The 23,820-nt window shown below is 37.9% G+C and overlaps 6 protein-coding genes across 9 annotated transcripts; 4 read left to right on the top strand and 2 right to left on the bottom strand.

The window, feature by feature from the left end:
- Nucleotides 1-35: 35 nt before the first annotated feature.
- Nucleotides 36-5,323, top strand: AT1G27900 (RNA helicase family protein). Of its 3 annotated transcripts, none has more exons than NM_102555.3 (16): nucleotides 36-518; nucleotides 624-716; nucleotides 809-913; nucleotides 992-1,209; nucleotides 1,331-1,383; nucleotides 1,476-1,592; nucleotides 1,713-1,804; nucleotides 2,358-2,444; nucleotides 2,755-2,969; nucleotides 3,145-3,237; nucleotides 3,321-3,444; nucleotides 3,558-3,708; nucleotides 4,058-4,127; nucleotides 4,326-4,486; nucleotides 4,619-4,794; nucleotides 4,903-5,305. In NM_102555.3, the coding sequence occupies exons 1-16, from the start codon at nucleotides 319-321 to the stop codon at nucleotides 5,048-5,050; spliced, it is 2,103 nt and encodes a 700-aa protein (NP_564296.1). In that variant the 5' UTR covers nucleotides 36-318; the 3' UTR covers nucleotides 5,051-5,305. The 3 variants fall into 3 exon arrangements, with proteins under 3 accessions (NP_564296.1, NP_001322409.1, NP_001322410.1); NM_001332789.1 differs by having other exon boundaries at nucleotides 75-518; nucleotides 4,267-4,486; nucleotides 4,903-5,323; NM_001332790.1 differs by having other exon boundaries at nucleotides 4,058-4,486.
- Nucleotides 5,324-5,488: 165 nt separating this feature from the next.
- AT1G27890 (Polynucleotidyl transferase, ribonuclease H-like superfamily protein) lies at nucleotides 5,489-6,529 on the top strand (the record flags this gene model as incomplete). Its single annotated transcript, NM_102554.2, has 1 exon — nucleotides 5,489-6,529. Exon 1 carries the CDS (start codon nucleotides 5,621-5,623, stop codon nucleotides 6,527-6,529), a length of 909 nt encoding a protein of 302 aa, NP_174110.1. The 5' UTR covers nucleotides 5,489-5,620.
- AT1G27880 (DEAD/DEAH box RNA helicase family protein) lies at nucleotides 6,299-11,804 on the bottom strand. Of its 2 annotated transcripts, NM_102553.5 has the most exons (19): nucleotides 10,700-11,804; nucleotides 10,551-10,604; nucleotides 10,292-10,404; nucleotides 9,972-10,187; nucleotides 9,817-9,895; nucleotides 9,646-9,699; nucleotides 9,490-9,564; nucleotides 9,319-9,372; nucleotides 9,177-9,221; nucleotides 8,996-9,090; nucleotides 8,781-8,910; nucleotides 8,541-8,639; nucleotides 8,366-8,421; nucleotides 8,166-8,268; nucleotides 7,590-7,718; nucleotides 7,335-7,504; nucleotides 7,157-7,181; nucleotides 6,949-7,064; nucleotides 6,299-6,860 (listed from the first exon to the last, which is right to left on the bottom strand). In NM_102553.5, exons 1-19 carry the CDS (start codon nucleotides 11,723-11,725, stop codon nucleotides 6,764-6,766), a joined length of 2,736 nt encoding a protein of 911 aa, NP_174109.2. In that variant the 5' UTR covers nucleotides 11,726-11,804; the 3' UTR covers nucleotides 6,299-6,763. The 2 variants fall into 2 exon arrangements, with proteins under 2 accessions (NP_174109.2, NP_001320575.1); NM_001332788.1 differs by having other exon boundaries at nucleotides 6,949-7,181.
- Nucleotides 11,805-13,366: 1,562 nt separating this feature from the next.
- Nucleotides 13,367-14,008, top strand: AT1G27870 (Polynucleotidyl transferase, ribonuclease H-like superfamily protein; the record flags this gene model as incomplete). The annotated part of the gene is made up of 1 exon (NM_102552.1): nucleotides 13,367-14,008. The coding sequence occupies one exon, from the start codon at nucleotides 13,367-13,369 to the stop codon at nucleotides 14,006-14,008; it is 642 nt and encodes a 213-aa protein (NP_174108.1).
- Nucleotides 14,009-14,426: 418 nt separating this feature from the next.
- AT1G27860 (hypothetical protein (DUF626)) lies at nucleotides 14,427-16,107 on the top strand (the record flags this gene model as incomplete). Its single annotated transcript, NM_102551.1, has 6 exons — nucleotides 14,427-14,513; nucleotides 14,852-14,947; nucleotides 15,095-15,287; nucleotides 15,431-15,513; nucleotides 15,600-15,684; nucleotides 15,782-16,107. The coding sequence occupies 6 exons, from the start codon at nucleotides 14,427-14,429 to the stop codon at nucleotides 16,105-16,107; spliced, it is 870 nt and encodes a 289-aa protein (NP_174107.1).
- Nucleotides 16,108-16,720: 613 nt separating this feature from the next.
- On the bottom strand, nucleotides 16,721-22,367 carry AT1G27850 (RUN/FYVE domain protein). The gene is made up of 7 exons (NM_102550.4): nucleotides 21,784-22,367; nucleotides 21,205-21,544; nucleotides 20,974-21,070; nucleotides 20,572-20,689; nucleotides 19,741-20,472; nucleotides 17,532-19,386; nucleotides 16,721-17,412 (listed from the first exon to the last, which is right to left on the bottom strand). Exons 2-7 carry the CDS (start codon nucleotides 21,398-21,400, stop codon nucleotides 16,964-16,966), a joined length of 3,447 nt encoding a protein of 1,148 aa, NP_174106.1. The 5' UTR covers nucleotides 21,401-21,544; nucleotides 21,784-22,367; the 3' UTR covers nucleotides 16,721-16,963.
- Nucleotides 22,368-23,820: the final 1,453 nt, after the last annotated feature.

The following is a 23,820-nucleotide window of genomic DNA, read 5'->3' as shown; positions in this document are numbered from 1 at the left end:
AAAGGAGAGGGTCTTAAGTACACTTGTGGCTTGCTTGATTTTTCTCGCTTTATTTTCTATTTTTCGATTTTCATATAATATACAGAGAAGATTTTGAACGGAAAAGGTTTAGGAAAAATGTGTTGTTGATTTGAGATTTCTCGAAGTGTTGGTGAGCGATTAGGGTTCTGTATTGTGAATCTATCGCGTCGTTCGTCGGAGAATGAATTTCGTTGTACAGAGATTTTAGACTGAACCTAAGCAGAACTTGCAGGTTACAGTTTCCTTTCGTCGATCGATTGCTGAACTTGATAGGTTCTTTGAGTGTTTCTCTGCGATATGGCGAACCTTCCGATCCTTCAATTTGAAGAGAAGATCGTGGAAACAGTGGAGAAGAATTCAGTGGTAGTTATAATTGGAGAAACCGGTTCTGGGAAGAGTACTCAGCTCTCTCAGATACTTCATCGACATGGTTACACAAAGTCCGGCGTCATCGCCATCACTCAGCCCCGACGTGTTGCTGCCGTTTCCGTTGCCAGGTTATTTTCCGTTTGTTTCATCATGATTCCTCATCTTGCGTTTTTGTTGATTCCGGTAAGATGACAGAATTGATTTTAACCGCCTTTTCGGGATTTGGTTTTCAGGCGAGTCGCACAGGAGCTTGATGTACCTCTTGGAGAAGATGTTGGTTATGCGATACGTTTCGAGGATAGAACTACGAGTAAAACACGGATTAAGTAATGGAAGATGTATTAAATGTGTAGTATTAATCAATATTTCACATGATTCGTCTTTGGTTTCCTCATTGTTGGATTGTTTATGGCTTCAGGTACCTCACAGATGGAGTTCTACTTCGTGAGAGTCTGTCCAATCCAATGCTTGATGATTATTCTGTTATCATATTGGATGAGGCTCACGAGAGGAGTTTAAACACGTAAGGTCTTTTCTATATTCAGATTCAAGCATGGACAAAGGCTCTAGAATATATCTTAACTTGGTTCACTGTTATCAGGGATATTCTGTTGGGTCTAGTGAAACGGTTGGTTAGAATCCGTGCATCCAACTTTAAAGTTCTTATAACCTCTGCAACACTTGACGGCGAAAAGGTTTCTGAATTCTTTTCGGGCTGCCCTGTGCTGAATGTACCTGGAAAATTATACCCCGTGGAAATATTATACAGCAAAGAGCGTCCTGTCAGCTATATTGAGTCATCTCTGAAAGTAGCTATTGGTATGTTCAAGCTCGAGTGTTTCTGTTGTCAAGTCAATTTGATTTGGTTAATCTTACTTGTTTCATTGTTGACAGTATGTTTTCTCTGTTACATGACAAAAAATCTTGTTGTTACTTGTAGATATACATGTTCGTGAGCCAGAAGGTGATATTTTAATCTTCATGACCGGACAGGTCTGTATCATCTGTTTCAATTCTAGCCATTGAAATCTGGCAGAACTATCTAGATTGTTGCGTCCTGTCTTACTCTATTTTGGTTTTAACAGGATGATATTGAAAAATTAGTATCAAGGCTAGAGGAAAAAGTACGAAGCTTAGCAGAAGGATCCTGTATGGATGCTATTATTTATCCTCTTCACGGTTCTTTGCCCCCTGAAATGCAGGTAACAATTTCTAGAATCAGAATATGAGTGTCCATTCCAGATTTTTGCTTCTGGGCAATTGAGATATCTAGGTGATGTAAAAGGTTTTGGTAATTTGCTTGACTTTCACCATTTCTGCAGGTTCGTGTCTTTAGTCCTCCTCCTCCAAACTGCCGCAGATTTATTGTTTCTACCAATATTGCTGAAACTTCCCTTACTGTGGACGGGGTTGTGTAAGTTACTCAAAACCTTAAGTTTATAGTGTTATTTTTTGTTTTCATGTCTGGTATCTACCGTAAGATTTACTGTACATATTGATACTTTCATTACGATAGTGTTAAGTCAGGCCCTGTAAAAAAATGAATAAATTTATCATTCATACTAATCATGAAGACTGCAATCGTGTAATTAGGTGCAGTAATGGATTTAAGCAGATATATGATACCGGCTTAATGTTGTTTGTTATATTCCTCGCTCCTTTAAATTCACTTCACATTTCAGTACATGTTGTTCACAATCACGTCTATGAGATCTACTTTTGGAGTTTAACTTGAAACAGACGATTGAGACATTTAATTCTACATGAATAGGTCGTACTGTCTCTTTGTCAAGCTATCAAAACTGAATGTAGTATGAGAAGATTCCTTATTCTGTGATGTTACTGTTGCCAAAAGTCGTCTTTGTTTGTATCATTTGTTCATATCTGCATTTTAAGCAAAGTTCTGATAATGTTTTGACAATTTGGAGATCGATAGCATTCTCAGCCTAGTCTGTTTTCTTTGACAGGTATGTAATTGATTCCGGGTATGTGAAGCAAAGACAATATAACCCATCAAGTGGAATGTTTTCTCTTGATGTTATTCAAATTAGCAAGTAAGCAAATGAATCTTGGTTCAATACCTTCATTCATTCCATTAGATTGTTTGCTAAATATGAACCTTGTAATAATCTATTGGTGCATATAATGAACTTGTAGTTGATGTGTGATGATTTATAGCCGTAACTAGTAAAGATATCCGCAGTTGGCTCAAAAAGGAATTATATTGGTTCAATAGGACCTCATCAGATTCAGATATTACATTTTTTAATCAGGAATCCCAGTGGTTTCTTACTCAGGTTTTCATCAAGCTCCTATTTGCTAACTGTACTTTGAATATTTTTCTGTTTCACTTTGTTTTTCCAGAGTGCAAGCTAACCAACGTGCTGGACGTGCTGGCCGAACAAGACCGGGGAAATGTTATCGTTTATACCCATTGGCAGTCTACCGAGATGACTTCCTTGATGCAACTATTCCTGAAATCCAACGAACTTCTCTTGCCGGGAGTGTTCTATACTTGAAATCATTGGATCTTCCTGATATTGACATTCTCAAGTTCGATTTTCTTGATGCTCCTTCATGTAAGAACTTATTTCTATCCGGAGTTTAATGTCTCTTATAAAGCTTTCTACAAAATCAATGGACTGATGGTTTGTCATGCACAAACTGCTGTTTTTCTTTTTTTTGCTTGTGATACTTTTGAATTTTCCAGTGATATAATATATCTCTGGTTTTTGTCCTGCATATAATATTCAGCTGAGTCATTAGAAGATGCGTTGAAGCAATTGTATTTCATTGATGCAATTGATGAGAATGGAGCAATAACAAGGATTGGACGGACAATGTCTGGTATGTTTAGCGCAGTTTTCTTCTGTTTGATTTTTTCTAGTTTGAGCTGCTATCTCATACTGACCATATTTGTGGTTCAACAGATCTTCCACTAGAACCATCATTGTCAAGAACATTGATAGAAGCGAATGAAACCGGTTGCTTATCTCAAGCTCTAACAGTTGTTGCTATGCTGTCAGCAGAGACAACTCTTCTTCCTGCTAGGAGGTTAGTTTTTACGATATACAATAACCTGGGTCAGATTGTGAAATGTTTAAAATCACATTGACTAGATACAGATGCGTCAACTCTTGTCTTTATGGTTTTTGCTTGCATGATAGTAAACCCAGTGAAAAGAAGAGGAAACATGATGAAGATTCTAATCTTCCTAATGGATCCGGATATGGTGATCACATTCAACTGCTACAGATTTTCGAATCTTGGGACCGTACTAATTATGATCCTGTATGGTGCAAAGAGAACGGCATGCAGGTAATTGTTCCATTTTCTTCCTTCCTTCCTTATCTATTCTCGAGTATTCCAAGTGAAAAGCATGGTGACATCAAAAGCCTTACTGCATTGTTACTTCAGAAGGTGGTCAGTTATATGCTGTCTCTGCAGTTAATACAATCTATATAGCATAGAAAATCCCTTCATTGTTGAGACCTGACTCCGATGGGCGTCAATGTTTGTATTTTCTGCTTCATACAGTTTTATAACCAACAATTATGGGAGTTACTGAAATTTACTACCTTTGTTTAGATAGTCTATTTCGGTACATTATTACGTGGGTTCCTTATGCCAATAAGAAAGATAACTTTTGTTGAAAAATAATTTGCAGGTGCGAGGGATGGTGTTTGTCAAAGATGTTAGAAGACAGTTATGTCAGATTATGCAGAAAATATCCAAAGGTTAGATTGTTTCATGACAAGAAGATTCCGTGAAAGAATATATAATTATTTCTCTATGGCTTTCACCCTAAATGGTTATGCCTCCAACAGAACCAGAGTTTATGTCAACATCACTCTTTTATCTTGTGAGATGTGATAGGTGGCTGTGTCATACCTAACCAACCGTCACTAAAATATTTGGTCTCCTTGACAAACTAGATCGATTGGAAGTTGGGGCAGATGGTAGGAAGAGTTCAAGCCGAGACGACTACAGGAAGTTGAGGAAAGCTCTATGCGTTGGTAATGCAAACCAAATTGCTGAGAGAATGCTTCGTCACAATGGATACCGGACTCTTAGTTTCCAGTCCCAGCTAGTCCAGGCATTACTTCTCAATCCAAGTCTCATTTATCTGTTACAGTGTTAGATTTTCTATTACATCAGTAGCTCAGATATGTAAGCATTTCCAGTTTCGTATGATCATCGACATATTGACGTTTTTGGTTGATTCTAGGTGCATCCATCATCTGTATTGAGTGCCGACAATGACGGAATGATGCCTAACTACGTAGTGTACCATGAGCTGATTTCCACCACACGTCCGTTCATGCGGAATGTTTGTGCAGTAGATATGGCATGGGTGGCTCCCATCAAAAGAAAGATCGAGAAATTAAATGTCAGAAAATTGAGGTAAAAACAAACATTACTCTTTACTAGTTCAATCCAGTCTTGTTCTAGCTTTTTCTTGTCTGGTCTTGGATTCAGTAATTGATCGGTATCATTTAATCTGCCATGTAGCGGTGGACCGGCTCCCTCTTTCAAAGTACCTGAGGAGAAGACGGAGTTGTCTAAAAACAATGCAGAAACACCTGCAGTTTCTGAAAATGTTGAGAGTCGGATTGAAGCAGCCAGAGAACGCTTTCTTGCTCGTAAAGGACAGAAATAAATTTGATGTCTCAAACATAAATACAAGATTCAACTAGCCCTATAAAGAATAGAAAAGAGAAGCTTTCTGTAGAAGATTTGTTATTAGAGACAATTTTCAAATTTTGTATGTTCTGTTTTTTTTTTTTTTGGCTCAACTTAAACTTTTCTTTATTCTCATTCGACATGAGTTTTAAATTTTTAACCCAATTTGGTATGTTCTTAGTATTATGTTTAAAAGATGATAATGTTTACACGAAAAAAGAAAAGAAAAAGGTTTTGGTATTAGTCAGACTTCGGTTTAGTGATTTAATTCGGTTTAGTATTAAAATTGTAAACCGCTTCGGAAACAGGCTTCTCTTATTTTGGGCTTTTGAGAGGAAAATGGAAATCTCGTGTCCAACAAGAATTAAATTAGGAGTGATAAAAGTCAACACGAACTTTTTGACTGGAAAAAAATGGAAACTTTCCGGCGACGTAAGAAAAAAGGAAACTCCCACTGCTATTAGTATTCGAGTCTCCGAAATCAGATAGAGAGAGAGATTAGTATTTCAGATAAACAAACTGTTTCAGTCTTCAAAATCCGAGAGAGATGGGTGAAGTTTGGAGATGGAACAAGGAAGTAGAGATGGATTCGATAAGAGATTGTTTGAAACATTTTAGTTCCATCGCTATCGACACAGAGTTTCCCGGATGCTTAAAGGAGACTCCGATGGACGCGAGTGAGGAAATTCGTTACAGAGACATGAAGTTCAATGTGGACAACACCCATCTCATCCAGTTAGGTTTCACGCTATTCGACAGAAGAGGAATCACTAAAACCTGGGAAATAAACTTGTCAGATTTCAACGAACATAAGTGCTTCAAAAACGATAAGTCCATAGCTTTTCTCAAAAGCAATGGTCTCAATCTGGACAAGATCGGAGAGGAAGGTATTGGAATCGAAGAATTCTTTAGAGACTTTTCTCAGATTCTCAAGGAGAAGGACGGAAAGATAACTTGGGTGAATTTTCAAGGCTCTTACGACAATGCTTATCTCGTTAAAGGCTTAACGGGAGGGAAACCGTTACCGGAGACTAAGGAAGAGTTTCACGAGACCGTCGAGCAGCTTTTGGGAAAGTTTGTTTTTGACGTAAAGAAAATCGCTGAATCATGCAGCGGACTAAGTAGCCGATTCGGACTACAGAGAATAGCTGATGTGTTGCAGATGAAACGTGTTGGAAAAGCTCATCACGCTGGCTCAGACAGTGAATTGACGGCTCGTGTCTTCACTAAGTTGACTTTCGATTTGCTCAATAGTAGAAAGCAGTGTGTAAGACGAGTTGATCATCAGCAATATCAACTAGAGCAGCAGCAGCTTATGATGACTAGATGTTACATCCCAATACCGATACCTATACCGAGACCGAGATCGGTGATGTTTGCTGCTCATCACCCGAACCCGTATTTTGGTGGTGGTTACTTTGGGATGCCGGTCCAAGGAAGGAACTACGTTTTGTGATGCCTGAATGTTTGTTTAACATGACTTGCTCTGCTATTATGTATAATTTCTAGTTTTATCAGATGTTTCTTTAAATACTAAAGATTAACTTTCATCTTTTCTTGTCGATCAAAACAATTCTCTCAACTCTCATATGACACAATTTCTCTTTACTGGATACTTTCAATGAATCTAGAATACAATACAAATAAATTTAAATATCCTAAGAATCTACTCAAAGCCTCTAATCTTATGTTATGTAGCTAAAGCTGCGTTCCTGTCAACAAAATTGAACAACTCTGTTTGTGCCGCTTCCATTATCACTCGGAAGTCTACGTTCATATACCTTCCCCTGCAAAGCCATATTTCAATTAAATCACATGTACCATCACCAAACAATAACTTGCATGGCTTGGTTTAGCTGATGATGATGAATATACCAGAAATGAGTCTTGGACCAGACTGAATTCGGAAAAGCTGGACTTCCAACTCCGTGCATTATTCTCGCGATGGCTCTTGGTGTGAATTTGGCTTGGCGATTACTCTGCAAAAACACCTGTTTTGACACACAATAGTTAACTGGACATTCTTTGGATACATGGCAAAACAATAAAGTATGAACAACAGTGTGGCTTCTTGGATCTTCACCTTTATGTCTGCTCGTAGAAAGGCGCTGCATCCACAATACAAGCGTTGATCAATTTAATGGAAAGATGACTTTGACAAACAAATAATATGTAACAACCGCAGTTTTATATTTCCTTATTCGCTATGCAATAATCGAAATTTGGAATCTATGAAAACAAGTAAAATATTTTGTTAGTACCAATTTTGAGTAGCCTTGCTCGGACTGTCACACTTTTCATCACCATTGAAGTAATCAAAGATTCTGCTTTGCAGGCTCCGAGTTTGCTTGGCACCAGAACTCAGTTCTGAAGTGTTAGAGACACTAATCGCAGCCACAGCTGCACTAGACATAATATCCAGTTTTCTCACCTATATCAGAAGCAAAAATTATTGCTACATATAAGCACAAGCGTTGGAACTTAAATTATGCAGTAGATCAAATTGAAGAACTTACTTTGCAACTTTCAATCTCTGTGAGCCACTTGGTTAGATGACTGGACAATGAACATATTTCCTTTGGAGATTTTAAGATTGTGTAACAAAAGGCGGAGTCCTTCAATTCGTATGTTACTTCCCCCTTCATCTACAAGTACTCAACATCGTTAATTAGAAATCAGGAAGATAATTAGGATTCAAGTGGAACACACACGAAATAGTTCTTAACAGAACACAAGCAATTAAACAAATAGATGACATATGATCCACCCTTAGATACATTTCCCTCAGTACAGTTGTATTTTCTCAGTAAACCCTACATCAATAGTCCATAGAAAAAATTGAACCAAACTTTATCACAAAACGATACTAATTAAGTATATCTTCTTATATTGTACTATAGTTATATTCCTAAGGGTAATTTATGTGTCTATCAGTTCTTTGCTGTGGACTTAAGTTTCTTCGTCACTTTTAATCCGTGCAAATTCAATCATGGCTCGCTTATTTAGATAAATATGCTTATTAAGATGAAATGAAAATTGAGATATCTGGTACTAAGCCACAGATTCATATTGGAGAGAGAAGTGTTATTAACCTTCAGAGCTTGAATCTCAGCCAAGACATCTGTTGTTGCAACACATATGCTAGAGGCCACAGCTGGTATATCAAAGACATGTAACCCTTGCTTCACGTGAGACCTAAAAACAACAGAAAATTCTTGAGCATTGCTGCAACTTTAATACTTCTACAGAATCGCTTGACCAGAAAAGCTGGAGAAAATGAATATACACTTACTTCTTCAAAATTGCTGCAACTATGGCACTTCGTGCAGCAAGAGTGTTTGGAGAAGACTGCACATATAGCATAACAATGTTCTGAGCATCAGAGGTCTCAAGCATACACCATTAAAAAATAATGGGCCTTTTCACTAAACAGGAAATTATTCAGCTACAGCTTCCCTAATCCCTACCTTGTGGAAATTCAAAGTGCAACATATGTTGAGTTGTGGAAGCATACGTAGGTATTGCACTTCCCCCAGCTCCAAATGTGTCAAAATCGTTTGCATAACCTGCCAGATCCACAGAGAAAATTTAGAATATTGTCTATAACAACGTTTTTTCCCGCCCACTATCTCACAAGATCAGACACTTGATCATATAAATGTTAGAACAACGGGTTTCAAGATTTGGCATTAAGTTTTTTTAAATACCTCTTCCTTCATGTCAAATTTTTGAGAGGCAGATTCAATGACTAGCGAGCATATCTTCTCGTGTTGCTTTGTCTCAGTGGAAAATACATGGGTGAGAAATTTTCCAACTGCATATTCATCGACACCATCACTGAACAAGAAGGGGGAAAACAAAGGTAAGCTTAAAATCCTCTTAATTCAATGCCATGACAGTTGATAGTTCCCACACGAATCACCTGTGTGCAAGACTCCGAAGCTTTAGATATGTGTCATTATCATAAAAGAGATGACAATATGACAACCGCCCGTCGCGACCAGCACGTCCAATTTCCTGTAACAAAGACATTTAGTTTCTCGAGAATGTTATATGTACGCTGATCACTAGGCTTAAGAAGGAAAACCCAAAAAAAATTTAACCTGAACGTATTCTTCCATACTGCCTGGCACGCTGAAGTGTATTACCTAAAGCAGACTCAGAAAACTTAGAAGCATGTATATACATGAGATGCGAATAGTTGAAGTTATGTTCAAGCATTCTAAGTATTGGCATTAGACTTACAGCTCCTACATCTCCCTTGTCAAGTCCCATGCCGAATGCTACAGTTGCAACAACCTTCCAAAACATATATAAAATATTTGAATACTGAAATCTGCTTAACTTTTTCAGTGATAGTTTGCATGAATAAACTGGACATAAAGCGTATGGAAATTAGTGAACTTTTTTTCTCACCACTCTAATCTTGTTGGAACAAAATGACTCCTGTATGCGAACACGGTCCTTCGCAGGAAGACCACTGTGATAACCCTGGATAGATCAAGTTAAGCTTGATTAGAGTGTAATTAGCTATAGATACAGGTATGTCGGAGATTTCAATATGGAAACAACCTTTGCATTGATGTTGTTATCGCGTAAATACTTGCTTATCATGTCAGTCTCATACTGCGCAAACACAGCCCAAAGTTGCTTAAGTTAGCATCATGCATGATACAGTAAGAAATAAATAAAAAGTATATTGTAGAGCGTGAAAAAAAGCCGAAGATAAGTAAGTACTCTCACCTGAAATTTGCAGTACACAATGATGCTTCGAATCTCCTTATATGGAGGAGACTCCATCAAAATCAATAGATCTTTCATTCTGTTATATTTTCAGATTTCAGTCAGTTACAACTCGAGGACGAGCAAAAGAGTAAAAATATTAACAAGACACTTACCTATTAGCTCCACTCAATGAGACAGACAACTCAAAATTGTCTCTGAGTTGTGACTTCTGAATAAGATTGGTTGACGGTATCTCTAGTGAAGACATGACAGCCTGAAGAGTCATTGTAGTGGCAGTTGCGGTCATCGCGAGAATGCATTCTGCCTTGAGTTCAGAAAACAGCATTGATGCCTTGAGTCTCATATATGAAGGACGGAAGTTATGAGACCTGTTCAGAATAGCTCTTAATAACCAAGACAAACAGAACAAGGAAAGGCAGTAGATACTACAGTTAACAGAGAAACGCAATCTACCAGTTGCCAAGAAGCTCACCATTCTGATACGCAGTGTGCCTCATCAACCACGACAAGTGACACAGATAAAGACATGCGAAACATTGACAAAAATTCTACATTCAGAAGTCTCTCAGGAGATACAAAGAGAACCTGAAATGAAAAACAAACCCATGACACAAATGAATGTACTTCCAAACTAAGTACTTTCATAACCTTATCCCATGGCTAAGTTCTTTAAACAATACCAAGCAGTCTTATCAAAAGTAAGACGTCCAAAAATTCCCTATAGAACACACCTTTATTATGCCTTCTTTAAGTTTCCGCAATGTCTCCGTTGCTTCCTCAGGTCTCTAATGAAAAAAATTCCCAAAGCAGACTCCATTAAAAACTTCTAAAGACTACAAAAAAAAGAACCGGCAACAAACAAACAATTTGAGGCACACACCTGGCTACTGCTCAAGAGACCACCCTTAATGATAGAAGGCAAATGCTTCAACTGATCAATCATCAACGAAACCAAAGGACTCACTACAAGCGTGATTCCAGGAAGAATCATTGCCGGAATCTGGTAGCAGAGAGACTTACCAGCACCAGTAGGCAATACCAGCATCGTTGAACTCCCACCAAGAATCATCTTAATCGCCTGCAACTGTCCGTCTCGAAAAGAATCATAACCATAAACTAAATTCAACAGCTTCGTTAGATTCTCATCAGAAGCCTCAGTCTTCACAGCAAGAATCGCATCCTCTACAGAGCTAATAAAACCATTAGCTTCGTCTTCTATCTGTTTCTGTAAATCAGACTCTTCCTCCAACAATGATTCGCCATCACCATCAGCTTCTTTCTTCTTGTATCTCTTCCCTCTGAATGAGTAACTGCTTCTAGATTTAGAGACGCCCTTGTATTTGCTGGGAAACTTCTTCCCTCTCTTGCCATTTAAGTTCAATTTCACGAAATTACCCTCGCCGTTACCGTTGCTACGAAACACCATAGGTTTCACCGGAGGAGAAGTTATAGTATCGGTGATGAGATTCGGAGGCTTTCTCCTAACTGATTTTGGAGGAGCGATTACTTCTACCAGAGGTGGCTCAGGCACAAAATCGACGCCGTCCGATTTCAATTTCTCAACAGATGTAAAAGAAGCTCTGCTGCAGAGTCTGGAGAAGGACGACACGGAAGAAGAAAACCTAGCGGGTTGGGATTGGCAGATCCGGAAAGGGAGATTGGTAAATAGTGGAGATGGAGGAGGAGGAGGAGGATAGGGAGACGGTACTGGAGCTTCCTGTGAGGGATTTGGCGGCGGATGTGTAGGTGCTTTGGGCTTCGAGCGAGAGGAAGAAGACGTCATTTTCCGGGAGACCGGCGGCACATGCTTAGCCGGTGACTGAAGTTGCGGCGGCGATGACGGAAATGAGTCTCGGGGAGGAGTGGCGGAGACATGAGAACCATCGGAGTCTGAATCGAAATCCATCGGAGAATTTTATTTTACGGAATCATTTAGTGAGAATTTGGTTTTTTTTAAGGTCCAAGCCGCTCTTTCTCGTCTTCCCGCCACTTATTTCTGTTCTAAAATATTGTTTTTATTTCACATGTAATTTTATTTTTTAAATAACACTTATTATCCATTCTTTTTATTTTTCTTCAGTTGAAAATTGATTTGTATTTTTTATTTGGCATGATCTGAGAATTATAAATTATTTGGGTAATTAGTTCATCCTTAAAATATCAATAATTTTTTTGTTGAATCTTTCTTATACTATCGTTTAAACTAAAACTTTATGACGAGTCATTGTAAGTGAACAAAACTTTAATAAACCGAAATACAAGGTTTCACGGGTTTGTATCATAAATAAGTTAGGAGATTTGGATTGATAAGGCCAATTGAAGCGCATAAGAAAATCCGCGGGATGGGATATAATATAAGGGTTGAATCGATTTAAAAAAAAGAGGAAATTTGCAAATCTAACAAAAAAAAAATTATAATTAAGAAAGTAGCATCAAAACAAAAAAAGAGATCATATTCTCTATATTTTGTGTATTATTCATAATTTTGCCCCATTCCTCTCTCTTTCTCCTACTCTACCTCTCTCTTTCCCTCTCTCCTTTCCTCTCTCCCTCTCCCTCTCTCTCTTTCTCTCCCTCCCTCTCTCCCTCTCTCTCTCTCTCCCTCTCTCTCTCTCCCTCTCTCTCTCTCCCTCTCTCCCTCTCTCTCTCTCCCTCCCTCTCTCCCTCTCTCCCTCTCTCTCACTCTCCCTCCCTCTCTCTTAATGTCTCTTACTTCTATTTTCTATATGTACTTTCTATTATATTCTAACAAAAAAAATATTATACATAATAAAATTTCTAATATAACTATCATCTATATTATTACACTATTATCTCTACTACCAAATTACCATTATCCCTATCACTGGCTCACTGTTATAACCGTATTGTCGTCACTACAATCGTATTGCCGCCACTACCACCGTCATTTTTACCGTTATCACCACTATAATCGTTATCATCATCACCATTGTTACCGTCAATCCCACCACCATCGCTACTGTCTATGTCACAGCAATAGTTTACCACGCTTGCTTGGGTTCCCAATATTGTATCTCTTAGGGTATAGTTTTTTAATGGTGATCATATCGGTTTAACGCGATCATTTGGATCGTCTATATTGTATCTCTTACGATTACCGTAGCTATTATTGCAATTTAAATTACTATCCCACCACCACTACCACCACTATTACTTTATTTAATTTAAAATATTTTGTTCTAAACTAAAATTAAAACTGAATTACGAATAATTTATAAAAATAGTATAGTACAACATTTTATTTCTATATATCATAAATAGTACAATATTGACACGCATACACATCAGACCATCTACAACTTGCCATCGTTGTTGCCGGGAAGAAGAGACAACCAGTCACCTATTCTTTGATTGCGACTATGCAAAATCAACTTGGCGTGCTTCTGGACTCCCAAGTAATTTTCTCACAAGCACAACTTCTTCTCTTGATGATAAAATACGTGTTATACTTCATATGGCTCTTTCACCACGGACAAGTCAATTCCATCAGTTACCGCTGTGGATCCTATGGAGGATTTGGAAAAGCATGAACGTTTTATATTTTCAAAGAAGACATATTCCCTGGGAAATTACTTTGCGTCTTGCTCAAACTGATGCTCATGAGTATACCGAGGCGAATACAGTAGCACAAATAAATACACGTAGCAGAGGGGTGAGAGAGGAGGATAACCATGACAGATGGAGACGACCTGAAAGAGGATGGATCAAATGCAACTTTGATGGCTCATTCGTTAATGGTGATGTAAAAAGTAAAGCAGGTTGGGTTGTTCGGGATAGTAATGGAAGTTATCTACTGGCGGGGCAGGCTATAGGAAGAAAGGTGGACAATGCTCTGGAGAGTGAAATTCAAGCGCTAATCATTTCAATGCAGCACTGTTGGAGTCATGGTTACAAACGGGTTTGCTTTGAAGGAGATAACAAGATGCTGTTTGACCTAATTAACGGATCCAAGGTATATTTTGGCGTTCACAACTGGATACGGGACATTCATTGGTGGTTAAGGAAGTTTGAATCAATCCATTTCAATTGGATAAGAAGACATCACAATACTCCAGCTGATATTCTTGCTAAAGCTCCTCTCCAAAACCAATCTTTATTCCTGAATCATTTCTGGGTTCCTAATGTAATAACCTATGCTCTACATTGTGACTACACTGCTGATTTATAAATCAATAAGATGATATGACAAAAAAAATAAAAAATAAAATAGTACAATATAAATTTACTTACAAACATTATTTACTATTTTATAAATACAAATCCGATTTTAAAAATTCAAACTATGTTGTATGTAGAAGAAAAAAAAAAATTTATCTCATAAATTTTAGAATTAGAATCTATTTTTTGGAAAAGATATATAACAAAAACATAAAAATGGGTGAAAACTAAATAAAGTGTTACTAAATCATCTCTCACCAACTATTCCACACCAAAACTGTCTTTTTACAACCCTTATATGCTACTTTCTTAATTTATATGTATATGATACTATATTCTTAATTAAGTTATCAAATATGCCTAGTTTTGCAAATTACCCAAAAAAAAAAGCGCCCAGGTCACACACACACAAGGAGGCGGAGGAGAATATGCCGACGGAGGATAGGGTGTGTTTTACGTGGGAGGAATATGCCCGTCATGTGAGGGAATACTGGCGTGGAGTGGCAGAATCCGATGTAATGCTTTCATCATCTTCTTCTTGTTTAGAGAATTTCCATGATTGTGAATTTGTGGTACATATTGAACTGACATAATTTTTTTTTATTTTTTTATTTTTTTTTGAACTGACATAATTATTAAACCCTAACCCTGATCCTAGTTCTTATTTCTTAATAGCTTGTAGAAACTCGATAGGTTCTAGTGTTGTTTATGGGATTGCTAACTGATTATTATTTTGTTGAATTAGGGTTTCTCTCGCTTTTAGAGATTGCTAACTGATTATTATTCTGTTGAATTAGGGTTTCTATCGTTTTTAGGGATTGCTAACTGATTACATTGCTGATGTCTTAATTAGGGTTTTGATTCCGAGGATATTCGAAGTCCAGTAGTGCTTACTGGACTGTTTCACTACGACTGTCAATCTGGTCGTCATTATCCTGAACCTCTCTTGGTCAAGCGATTTGCTTTGTTGGGGCTTCATCGTTTCAATATTTTGCAGATAATTATATATATATATATATAGTCTCTCTCTCTCTCTCTCTTGGTGCTTCATAAACATGTCATGTACCACATCCAATTTTCTCTTTTCATCTGTCAGGGGACAAGTTTCGAGCTCGCTGCCCTACTGAAATTCAACAAGACAATGAACCTTACGTCTTCGTACTACATTACTCTTCTTGCACATGATCCATCATTGGAGAAAACCTTTCAGGTTCGAGTTGATGAACGAGAATATGGCAGTTTGGATTTGACAGTCGCTATTGCTAGACCTAAAAAAGATCAAAATGAAGGTGACTTGTGCTGCATTGTTCTTTTTTATTTTAATACAAGTCAAGAGTATAAAATCAAATCTCACTTGCTGATTAAAAATGTTGCATGCATAGCGGGGAGACCACCAAGGAGCCCTTCGTACCTCACTTTTGTTGTAGTGCAGTGTCAGATGGTGTCTTCCAAGGTCCATTGCCTGATTGGCCCTCAGAAGATGCTTTGCGTCATGATAGAAACCGATTTTACGAGGTAAGATTATTATTACTAAGACACATCATCAGTTTTGTTTTGCTCGTGATCATTTAAGCAGTGATAAGTTTTTCTTGCTTTTGCAGCTAGAGATATCAGAGTGGCAAGCCACTGATTGGATTTCTCTTTATTTGAAACTTTTGATTTTAGCGACTGATAGAGGGATGTTTGGTATAAGTTTTTTATTCTGTTTTCTTTTGCATATCAATGACATACCATGACTTTTGGTAATAATTATTAACACCAAAACTGCTGTTGTTGCAGATAGTGCAGACTGGTCTGCCCCAGGTTCAGATTCTGGAAGTGGTGATTGAAACTGAGGAAGAAAATGAGAAGCCCCCGGATAAGAGACTCAATGCCAGAAGGGCACATGTCTATATAACTTTTACGGGCTTGCCCAAGTCCCCACGTCTTGTTGAGATTGGTGAGCATGTTGAACGCAAAGCTATCATTAGAAGAGTCATCGATGCTTCAGGATACTTGACTCTCCTTGGTAAGTTTTGGAGTGGTAAAGATACTGATCAGCAGCGTTCTATGACTCTCCCGAGTGGAGAACAAGCTGAGAGTTCTAAAAAACGACCTCGCTTAAGCTAGGCCCATGTCTTTGTATCATAAATGTTTCTGTTTACTCTCATCCACATGTGGTCATGTCTTTTAAGCACAAGTTGATGAGGAAAGAGGATTGGTTACACCCTATATGATCGATCCCATACCACAAAGATAGAAGCATGTGCTCTGTTTGGTTTGGTTTCTCTAAGGTTATCTAACTTATACTAGTCTCTCTTTACATATAGTGCAACAAGGCTATTGGATTCTTCGTCGACCACAGCTTGCATTCAAAGAGTGAATACTACAAAACTCACAAATTTCTTTTGCTTTCCGATCTTGAAAAAAAAAAATACTGAGTCTTAAAAAATGATTATGAACGCAGAGAAGAAGCACTTGAAGATGACCAAGAAATGGCAACAGAGAGATCGATTGCTAGCTCTAACCGCAGAAGAGGAACGTATTGTGGTTTACACGGCTAACAAAAACTCTTTGCGTCTCCACTAAGTTACCTCTGCATTCAACTCTTTTTCCATCTGAAGAAGGGTTCTCTAGCTTCAGGCAAGTGAAACTGGAGGTACATAACAAATAATTGATGAATTCAATATTCAGATAAACGAATACATTCATATGAAGTAACAAATTGAGTACATAAAGGTTTATTGGTACACATAAAAAGATAATAATCAAATCAAAACAATAACTTTACAATTCATGCCACTAGACGGCAACCCAAATCGTGTGTATCCTCACAAATTAGCTGCAACAAACGTAAATACGCTAAATCTTAAAAGAAAACCCAAAACACAACAGCAAAAAATGAACAAGCACAAACTTTATGAACAAACAACATAAAAATTTACTAGTAATACAAAAAAAAAAAATGATCAAAGAGAGGGTCATATCACATTATTGAGCAATTGCATTTGGATTCCAGATTAGGAGGAGGTTTCATATTCTCTCCTTTACTAGGAGGAACTCCAACGTTACGCATCATCACTGCTTCACCTGCATTTTCATCATTCTCTATCTGCACTTCTGTTTTCTCCTCTGTTTCTGTTTGCTTTCGGCTCGCTTTTGCTGCTTTGGAACTCCTTTTCTTTGCCTTTGTTCCACCGCCAAGTCCATAACTATTTCTGTTCGCATTCGACTTTCCAAGTACTGTCACTGTTGGATGCAACATTTCTTCTTCCGCAGGCACATCCTTTGCTTTATCCATTGCTATTGTTGCAGCTTGGTAAACTAAATCATGAACAATGGAGCTGCAGAAAAGTATTGTATCAGTGGCTTCTTCAAGTGTGAGGCTCCTCGGCTCTTTTCCACCGGGACACTCCACAAGTACAGTGGACTCATCTGCAGAGAGCAAGAAATTATGTCTAAACTTCGCAAGGTTGTAAGAAAATATATTTTTTTTAAACAACAGTAAAAAGCACAGTGAGATGCCAGTATCAGATGAGAAAGCGAGTAAATACCTAAAATTTCATTTACAGGAGCCGAAGAGCTGTGGTGATCCACAGAAGCATGTACCATACTCTTTTCTGAGCAGTCATCCACTGCATTTAGGTTGCGCTCTGACTCTGGAATCTCATCATGAACCCCTAAACCAGGTATTTCGGGTTCACTACTCTCAGGTTCTATTTCTGAGGCTGTCGTGGTGGATAAACCGTGAGGTGTTTCGTTTACATCATTTTCTTGTAGCCTAGAGTGATCATTGAAAGGGCAGTCATCAGTGATAGGTGATGCTCCTAAATCCGATGTGCTCCTTATATGTGCCGGTGATTCTCTTGTCTCCCCTTTGCTTATCACAGTATTGGCTACATCATTTCCATTTTCACAACATTCATCGTCCATTACCACCGGATTATGCTCTGCCAGATCACCAAGTACATTGGCGGAAATACGAACTAATCCAACGCTTTCAACGAAATCAGCGTTCATCACATTGGTTTCTTTACACTCCAGATTTTGGGGTTCAGTGTGAGATTCTTGGTGAGTTTCATCGAGTGTACACGTCATTTGGGCAGCACACATTTCAAAACTGTCCTCTGGCATGACATTTAGAGCCTGGAAAGTGTGGCTAGACATGCCAGATGAAGATGACATGGTACTCAGGGACTTGGAGTTGGTATCATACCTATGAGTCTCCAAGTCAAGTGTACTCCCGCTTCGTTGTCGTATATGGCTTCCCTTTCTTATAGAGGAACCGTAATCCCAAGATGAAGATGCCGAAGCAGTTTCTGTGGAGCTTCTCAGACTAATACTCCTATCCCTTGAATAAGAAAAGCCCTCATATGATCTGGTGAAACAACTGGAGTTATTAGCTTGAATAACAGGTGACTTCATACTGACTGATCTCTTTATAACCAAAGGAACGTCTCCACGTCCTAAAGAACCAATATTCACATCATGATGCTTATCAGATAGCTGAGTTTGAGTATCTTTTGTGCCTATACTCAAAGGACCACAGCCAGTGGAAGACTGAGTTCCATCCTTGTAATTGAGCATATCCACATTTTGCTCTTCCAAAGCCCTGGAAATAGAACTCTCGTACAGATGATATTGTTCTTGCTCGTAGGAATTATCACACTGCTCAATCTTTTCTGGTGTCTCCAAAATTTCTTCCTCAACCATAACAACAGGCAGCGAATCTAGCACATCTATCACAGGAATATTTTCAAAATATAACTTGTTTTCATCGAAAATTGTTTGAGACAGCTTTGGGGAATTTGTTCCAGGGGAATCTGTTTCTACAAAACTGTGTTCCTCCCTGCACTCTGGACAAATATTTATCTCGCTTCTAGTTGCTTCAGTGGCGCAATAGTGAGAACCACATCTACCACAAACCTCCATAGTTTCAAGAGCGACCCCTTCTAAAAATTCATTGCCTACATGAAGACTACCATGAGTCGAACTGTTTTCAACATCAAAAACCTGGTGACTGACCTCCTCATTCGCGCTAGACTCGCATTCAACAGTATAATCTTGATCCATATCACCAAGCTGATCACTGAAAGAACTCTCATGACTCTCATGTCTACTACTCTCATTTGATAAATTTACCATACCAAAGGCAATACTTTCTTCATGTTTATCAGGATAAGCCAAATTTTCAACTTCAGACTGGAATACAGGGACTGGATCCATTCCTTTAGCATCTGGCATGAATCCTGTAACTTGGCCAGAACTTGAATTGCTCCCCACTGTTGCAGTAGAATGTCTTAACATAATGTGATGGTAAGACGAACTACCTTTCCCAGAATAAATGCCTGTGCTAGGAAGGCTAGAAGCAAGAGGCCTAAACATGCTATGATGGCTTTTAGGATGCTCCTGCATGATAGATATAGATCATAAATAAAAGTTCCATATATCTCTGTAGGATCAAAAAGGGGTAATTACCAGAATATCTATTGAATGTATGCTATCAATAAAGTATTGACTTTGGAATCTAAGAATGTAACAGAAAACAAATGGGAACTTAGAGACAAGCTATTTTTGTCGTAGATATGACAGACTGACAACAATGTTCTGTGATGTGTTCTCATAGACTGCAGGTTATATGTTGGAATACTAACAGGTGCAAACATGTTGATGCAAGCAGAGTAAAACATGTACTTCTAGAAGATAATGAAAAATCCAAGAATCATGGACAAAAAAAGAAGTGGTATGCCGCTTAATATGTACCATTTGACGAAGAGCAGACTCAAACGGCCTTCTCGGTGCTGAACCAGGTGACAGTAATTTTGAAGATCTAGAAGTTCTACTATTTGGAGAAAGGCTAGCTCTTTTTGAAACTGCACGTTCTGAGCCACCTACAGGAATAGATTGTAAAGAATGAAGATCATCATCTCCGGATGATGCTACCGAGCCTTTACTTTGAGAACTAAACCGATCACGCTCATGACTGTGAGATGAACTGACACTTCTGGAAGCGCTTGGAGAAACAGATTTTCTGCTGCGTGTAGAGACTGCATCCCTACCATTTCTGGATGCTGGCGAGGAACCTCTTACATAGGATGCTGGTCGATCACCCAAAGAAGTTCGGAGATTTGGTGGCGCATCCAAGGAGAAACCAGGAATGTTTGACTGCCACACTTTTATTTTGGGTGAAGGAGAGTTGCCTCGACTAGAACTTACGGGAGAAGTTCCCCTGACAGCTGGCGATGCCATGGTAGTTGACCCAGTGCTCATCCTTCGCGAAGTTGGGGTCGGAGATCTTGATACAGGTCCTGAGGGTTTCCCTGGAGTAGGAGAAATTCTCCTAACTGGGGTACCTGATCGTCGACCAGACGCTGGACTAGGATGGCGTGCTGAAGATGGTCTTCCCCTTATCTGCTGCATATTGTCAGCTCGAGGTGATGTGCTTAAGCGATTTGGGCTTGCACTGCCCTTACTACTACGGCGGCTCTTCTCCATCTACACAAACACATAGCAAATCAGAAAGTGCAACAAGATCTGATTCAAGATCAACAGCGTTATACATAGAATAACATTCAATTTAGTAGAGATGGATACCGTGGAAGATCTTGATAACGAAATCTGACTCTGTGGTCTCCCTCTTCTCACAACACTAGCTGCTGGCGGTTGGTCATCCAATGAAGGAAAAAGTGGTGTGTCTGGAGGCGTCAACAACCTTTCATTGGTAATCCATTAAGATTTGTGAGACCACGAGTGGAAACAATAGAAAAAATTTAGGCATCCAAAAGAGCATACTACAATTGTTGACAAAAAAAAGTTACAGTAATGCCAACAAGAAGTTTATGGAATCAGAAGCTGGAGAAGCAAACGTCTTTGAGAATTACTAAAAAGTAAGGAAGATATCCAATTTAAATTCAATCTCGATTGGGCTTACGGATTAGTTGTAACAATGAACCAGAAAGAAAATAAGAAACAATCCAAGTTAAATATGAAAGGTACCAATCATAGTCATTCTTATCTCCCTCTGCAGTCAGCAATCTGCTACTCTCTCCTTGAACAGGAATGGTGAACTCCGAAAAGTGCTTCAATTTTGTAGCTGAAGATAAATGTCCAAAATAAAAGGAAAAAGGTTAAGGATCATGGTGACAGTCAGATGAATGAAGCAATAAACTATCTCTTTAAGTCCAGTCATTCCACTAAACAACACAGCCAGTAAAAACAAACACTTACAAAATACATCTTCAAGATCATCAGATGACTGAAGCAAGAAACTATCTCTTTCTTTGTCTTGCATCTCACTAAACAAGGCAAGATCATCGTCTTTATCTCTGAATAGAATCCCATATTCAATGCTGTGTCCTCGTCTGTGTTTCTTCCCAGGAAGTTCCCTCCCAGGAGAGCATCTCAATGCCGGGGAAGGAGGCATCTCTACTGTCCTAACTACTGAAGACTCAACAAAACACTATCCCGGTAGACCACAATTCAATTCTGGCCAATAGGAACGTCTTATGCAATCACATATGAATCCAAACATATATCTCTAAAGCTCAACGGTCTTAAACTGAACCACCTGAAAAGAAGCAATAGTCATTTTGCTAAGGGATAATTGAAGACAGAAAGTCAAATCTCAACACAGAGAAAAAACCCAGAAACATGACCTAAAGACCCTAATTTTCTTCACAATTGAATAACAAATCCAGTAACAGAGTAAAATTTATAGAAACCCTAACTCCAATCCTTCAATTACTTGCTCAAACTGCAATTGGAGCTAACCAAATTCAACCCATTTGCAAAAGCTTGAAACTTTACCAAAATTAACCAGAAGCTTCTTCAGAAAAAAGAAAGATCTCAGCCTCAAGGATCAAACCCAGGTCCTCAAAGGCCGAAAATTGAGAACAAAAGGAAGAAGCTTAATTCCGTACTACAGATCAAAAGAGCAGAGACCCAAGTGAGATCGATTCCATTTCCAATTTCTCCTCTCTCCTCAGTGAAGAAAATGTAAAACTTTGAATAGCAGCATTTACTTTGCTTCCTCAGAAAGAAGCACCAAATCTTCGATTCCTTGCCCCCTTCTCTTGTTTCTGCGAACTGTCAGATTTGCTTCTTTGCACCGCAACAAAGCTGCTAACTTTTTCTCTTTCTCTCTCTATAGTTAGTTCTTCAGAGTTCTCTCTTTCCTCGAGCTTTTTGGGGCTTTTGTGTGTGTTTATGTGATCGTAATTATTTCAGGAAACCGTGACCGAAGCTCTGATTAAAGGCAGAGCCTTTGGATGCAGACGAAAGAGCTCATTCTGATAACTCTTTTTTTTGCGACATTTACCATTCAAGTCCCATACTTAGTAATTTTCCTAAATCGTACATGCCCTACTTAATGTCTTTGAATAACCCCAAATTTGTTTCTATAGTCAGGATTAAATTGTATGAATCATCATGATCAATTCTAAAGACTATTGTTAAAAATTTCGACAATATTTTATACTAATTTTGCTATATTGTTATAATTATATAGTAAGATGATTAATTTTATTTTTTGGTTTGAATAGAAAGATGACCATTTATATGCATAGTTGGTGGTGTGTGTGTGATGAAGTCATTACGTATCTATGCTTCCGAATTGGAGCATTTTTTATATTAAAATTTTGGGTTTGTTTCGTAATTCAAACAAGTGGGATTTTTGTATATTTTTAAAGTTTGGGGCTCTTCTAAAATTATTACAAACATGGAGCATCTTTTAAAACTTTTTTCAGGTGGTGACTTAAATTTTCGTCCAGTTATTATTTATGTTTTACGTAAATTATAAACGAACTGACTTCAATTAATAAGGTCAAGATTCACTATTACGCAATTATGGATCTTATCTCTTTTATCATTGGTCTAAATAATGGCGGCATTCTAAACTAATTTGTTTTTTGTCAACACTAATTAAGTAATTATAAATGTATGTTTTAAAAAACTGATTATTAGTACTAATTTACTACCGCATAAATTAAGCTCTTTTTTTAACCACACTTACAACTTTATCAATTCTGTTTAAAACCAAATAAATATAGTTTCTCGAGTTCATTCGACCGTTTAACGAAGAAAAGTATTCTATTTCTACCACATTATCACAACTAAAAGTTTCATAACTAAAAATACGTTTAGTTCATTTTTGATCAATGTAATATTCTCATATATATATATACACACTGATATATTATTATAAGAGGAAAATCAAAATATTATATATATCACAAAATGCTATTATAGGTGGCTGAAAAAATCGACCATGTAAAAGGGAATTGGTTGTGTGAATTATTCTGAAAGGCTTAAAAGTTACAAATTTGGGAAAAAAATAAAACGAAGTTTTAAGACTGTGGACCAATCACAGCCACCAGAGTTGTCCTCCCAATCATACTCTTTAGATAGATTAGATTCTAGAGAATAGAGAATGTGTCTCTTGACTCGAGTTGTATAATCTGTAGTTTTCTTTGGTTATTGAACATAATTCATTATGCTTATGAAAATTAAATTAATTTGAAAACCAAAAAAAAAAAATCGAATTTTTGGTTTTCAACCGAACTAAACTAAAACCGAAAGTTGTCTAAAGAATAACGATATGAGTTGTAAAATTTAACCAAAAGTGAACTAAATCACCTTTTATTTCATTTTTGTATTTTATGGTTATAGCTTTTTGTCCAACCTGGTCTTGATTACTATATTAAGAGAGTTGATGACCATAAAACAAAAGGTTTGATTGTGTTAAAAATGCTTTAAACGTTACTCCAATATACATTATACGTAACATACCAACTATGTAAAACCGGGTCAGAACTTTTTTGTTTTATTGCCGACAACCGGGTCGGA

The sequence above is a fragment of the Arabidopsis thaliana genome (genome assembly GCF_000001735.4).
Source record: "Arabidopsis thaliana chromosome 1 sequence".
NCBI classification, from domain to species: domain Eukaryota; kingdom Viridiplantae; phylum Streptophyta; class Magnoliopsida; order Brassicales; family Brassicaceae; genus Arabidopsis; species Arabidopsis thaliana.
The sequence above is the reverse complement of the archived record's forward strand: the minus strand, read 5'-3'. Positions and strand labels throughout refer to the sequence as shown.

What these genes read in the sequence shown, in the direction of transcription:
- AT1G27900 (NM_102555.3), top strand. Translation starts at nt 319, where the DNA reads ATGGCGAACCTTCCGATCCTTCAATTTGAAGAGAAGATCGTGGAAACA. An exon ending in TTTTCTTGATGCTCCTTCAT is followed by an intron (nt 2,970 to 3,144) that starts GTAAGAACTTAT and finishes TATAATATTCAG; the next exon opens with CTGAGTCATTAGAAGATGCG. An exon ending in TCCAGTCCCAGCTAGTCCAG is followed by an intron (nt 4,487 to 4,618) that starts GCATTACTTCTC and finishes GGTTGATTCTAG; the next exon opens with GTGCATCCATCATCTGTATT.
- AT1G27850 (NM_102550.4), bottom strand. Translation starts at nt 21,400, where the DNA reads ATGCCTCCTTCCCCGGCATTGAGATGCTCTCCTGGGAGGGAACTTCCT. An exon ending in GATAAGAATGACTATGATTG is followed by an intron (nt 20,690 to 20,973) that starts GTACCTTTCATA and finishes TACCAATGAAAG; the next exon opens with GTTGTTGACGCCTCCAGACA. An exon ending in TCCTGTAAATGAAATTTTAG is followed by an intron (nt 17,413 to 17,531) that starts GTATTTACTCGC and finishes TGCTCTCTGCAG; the next exon opens with ATGAGTCCACTGTACTTGTG.
- AT1G27880 (NM_102553.5), bottom strand. Translation starts at nt 11,725, where the DNA reads ATGGATTTCGATTCAGACTCCGATGGTTCTCATGTCTCCGCCACTCCT. An exon ending in TCATTGAGTGGAGCTAATAG is followed by an intron (nt 9,896 to 9,971) that starts GTAAGTGTCTTG and finishes AAAATATAACAG; the next exon opens with AATGAAAGATCTATTGATTT. An exon ending in CAGAGATTGAAAGTTGCAAA is followed by an intron (nt 7,505 to 7,589) that starts GTAAGTTCTTCA and finishes CTTCTGATATAG; the next exon opens with GTGAGAAAACTGGATATTAT.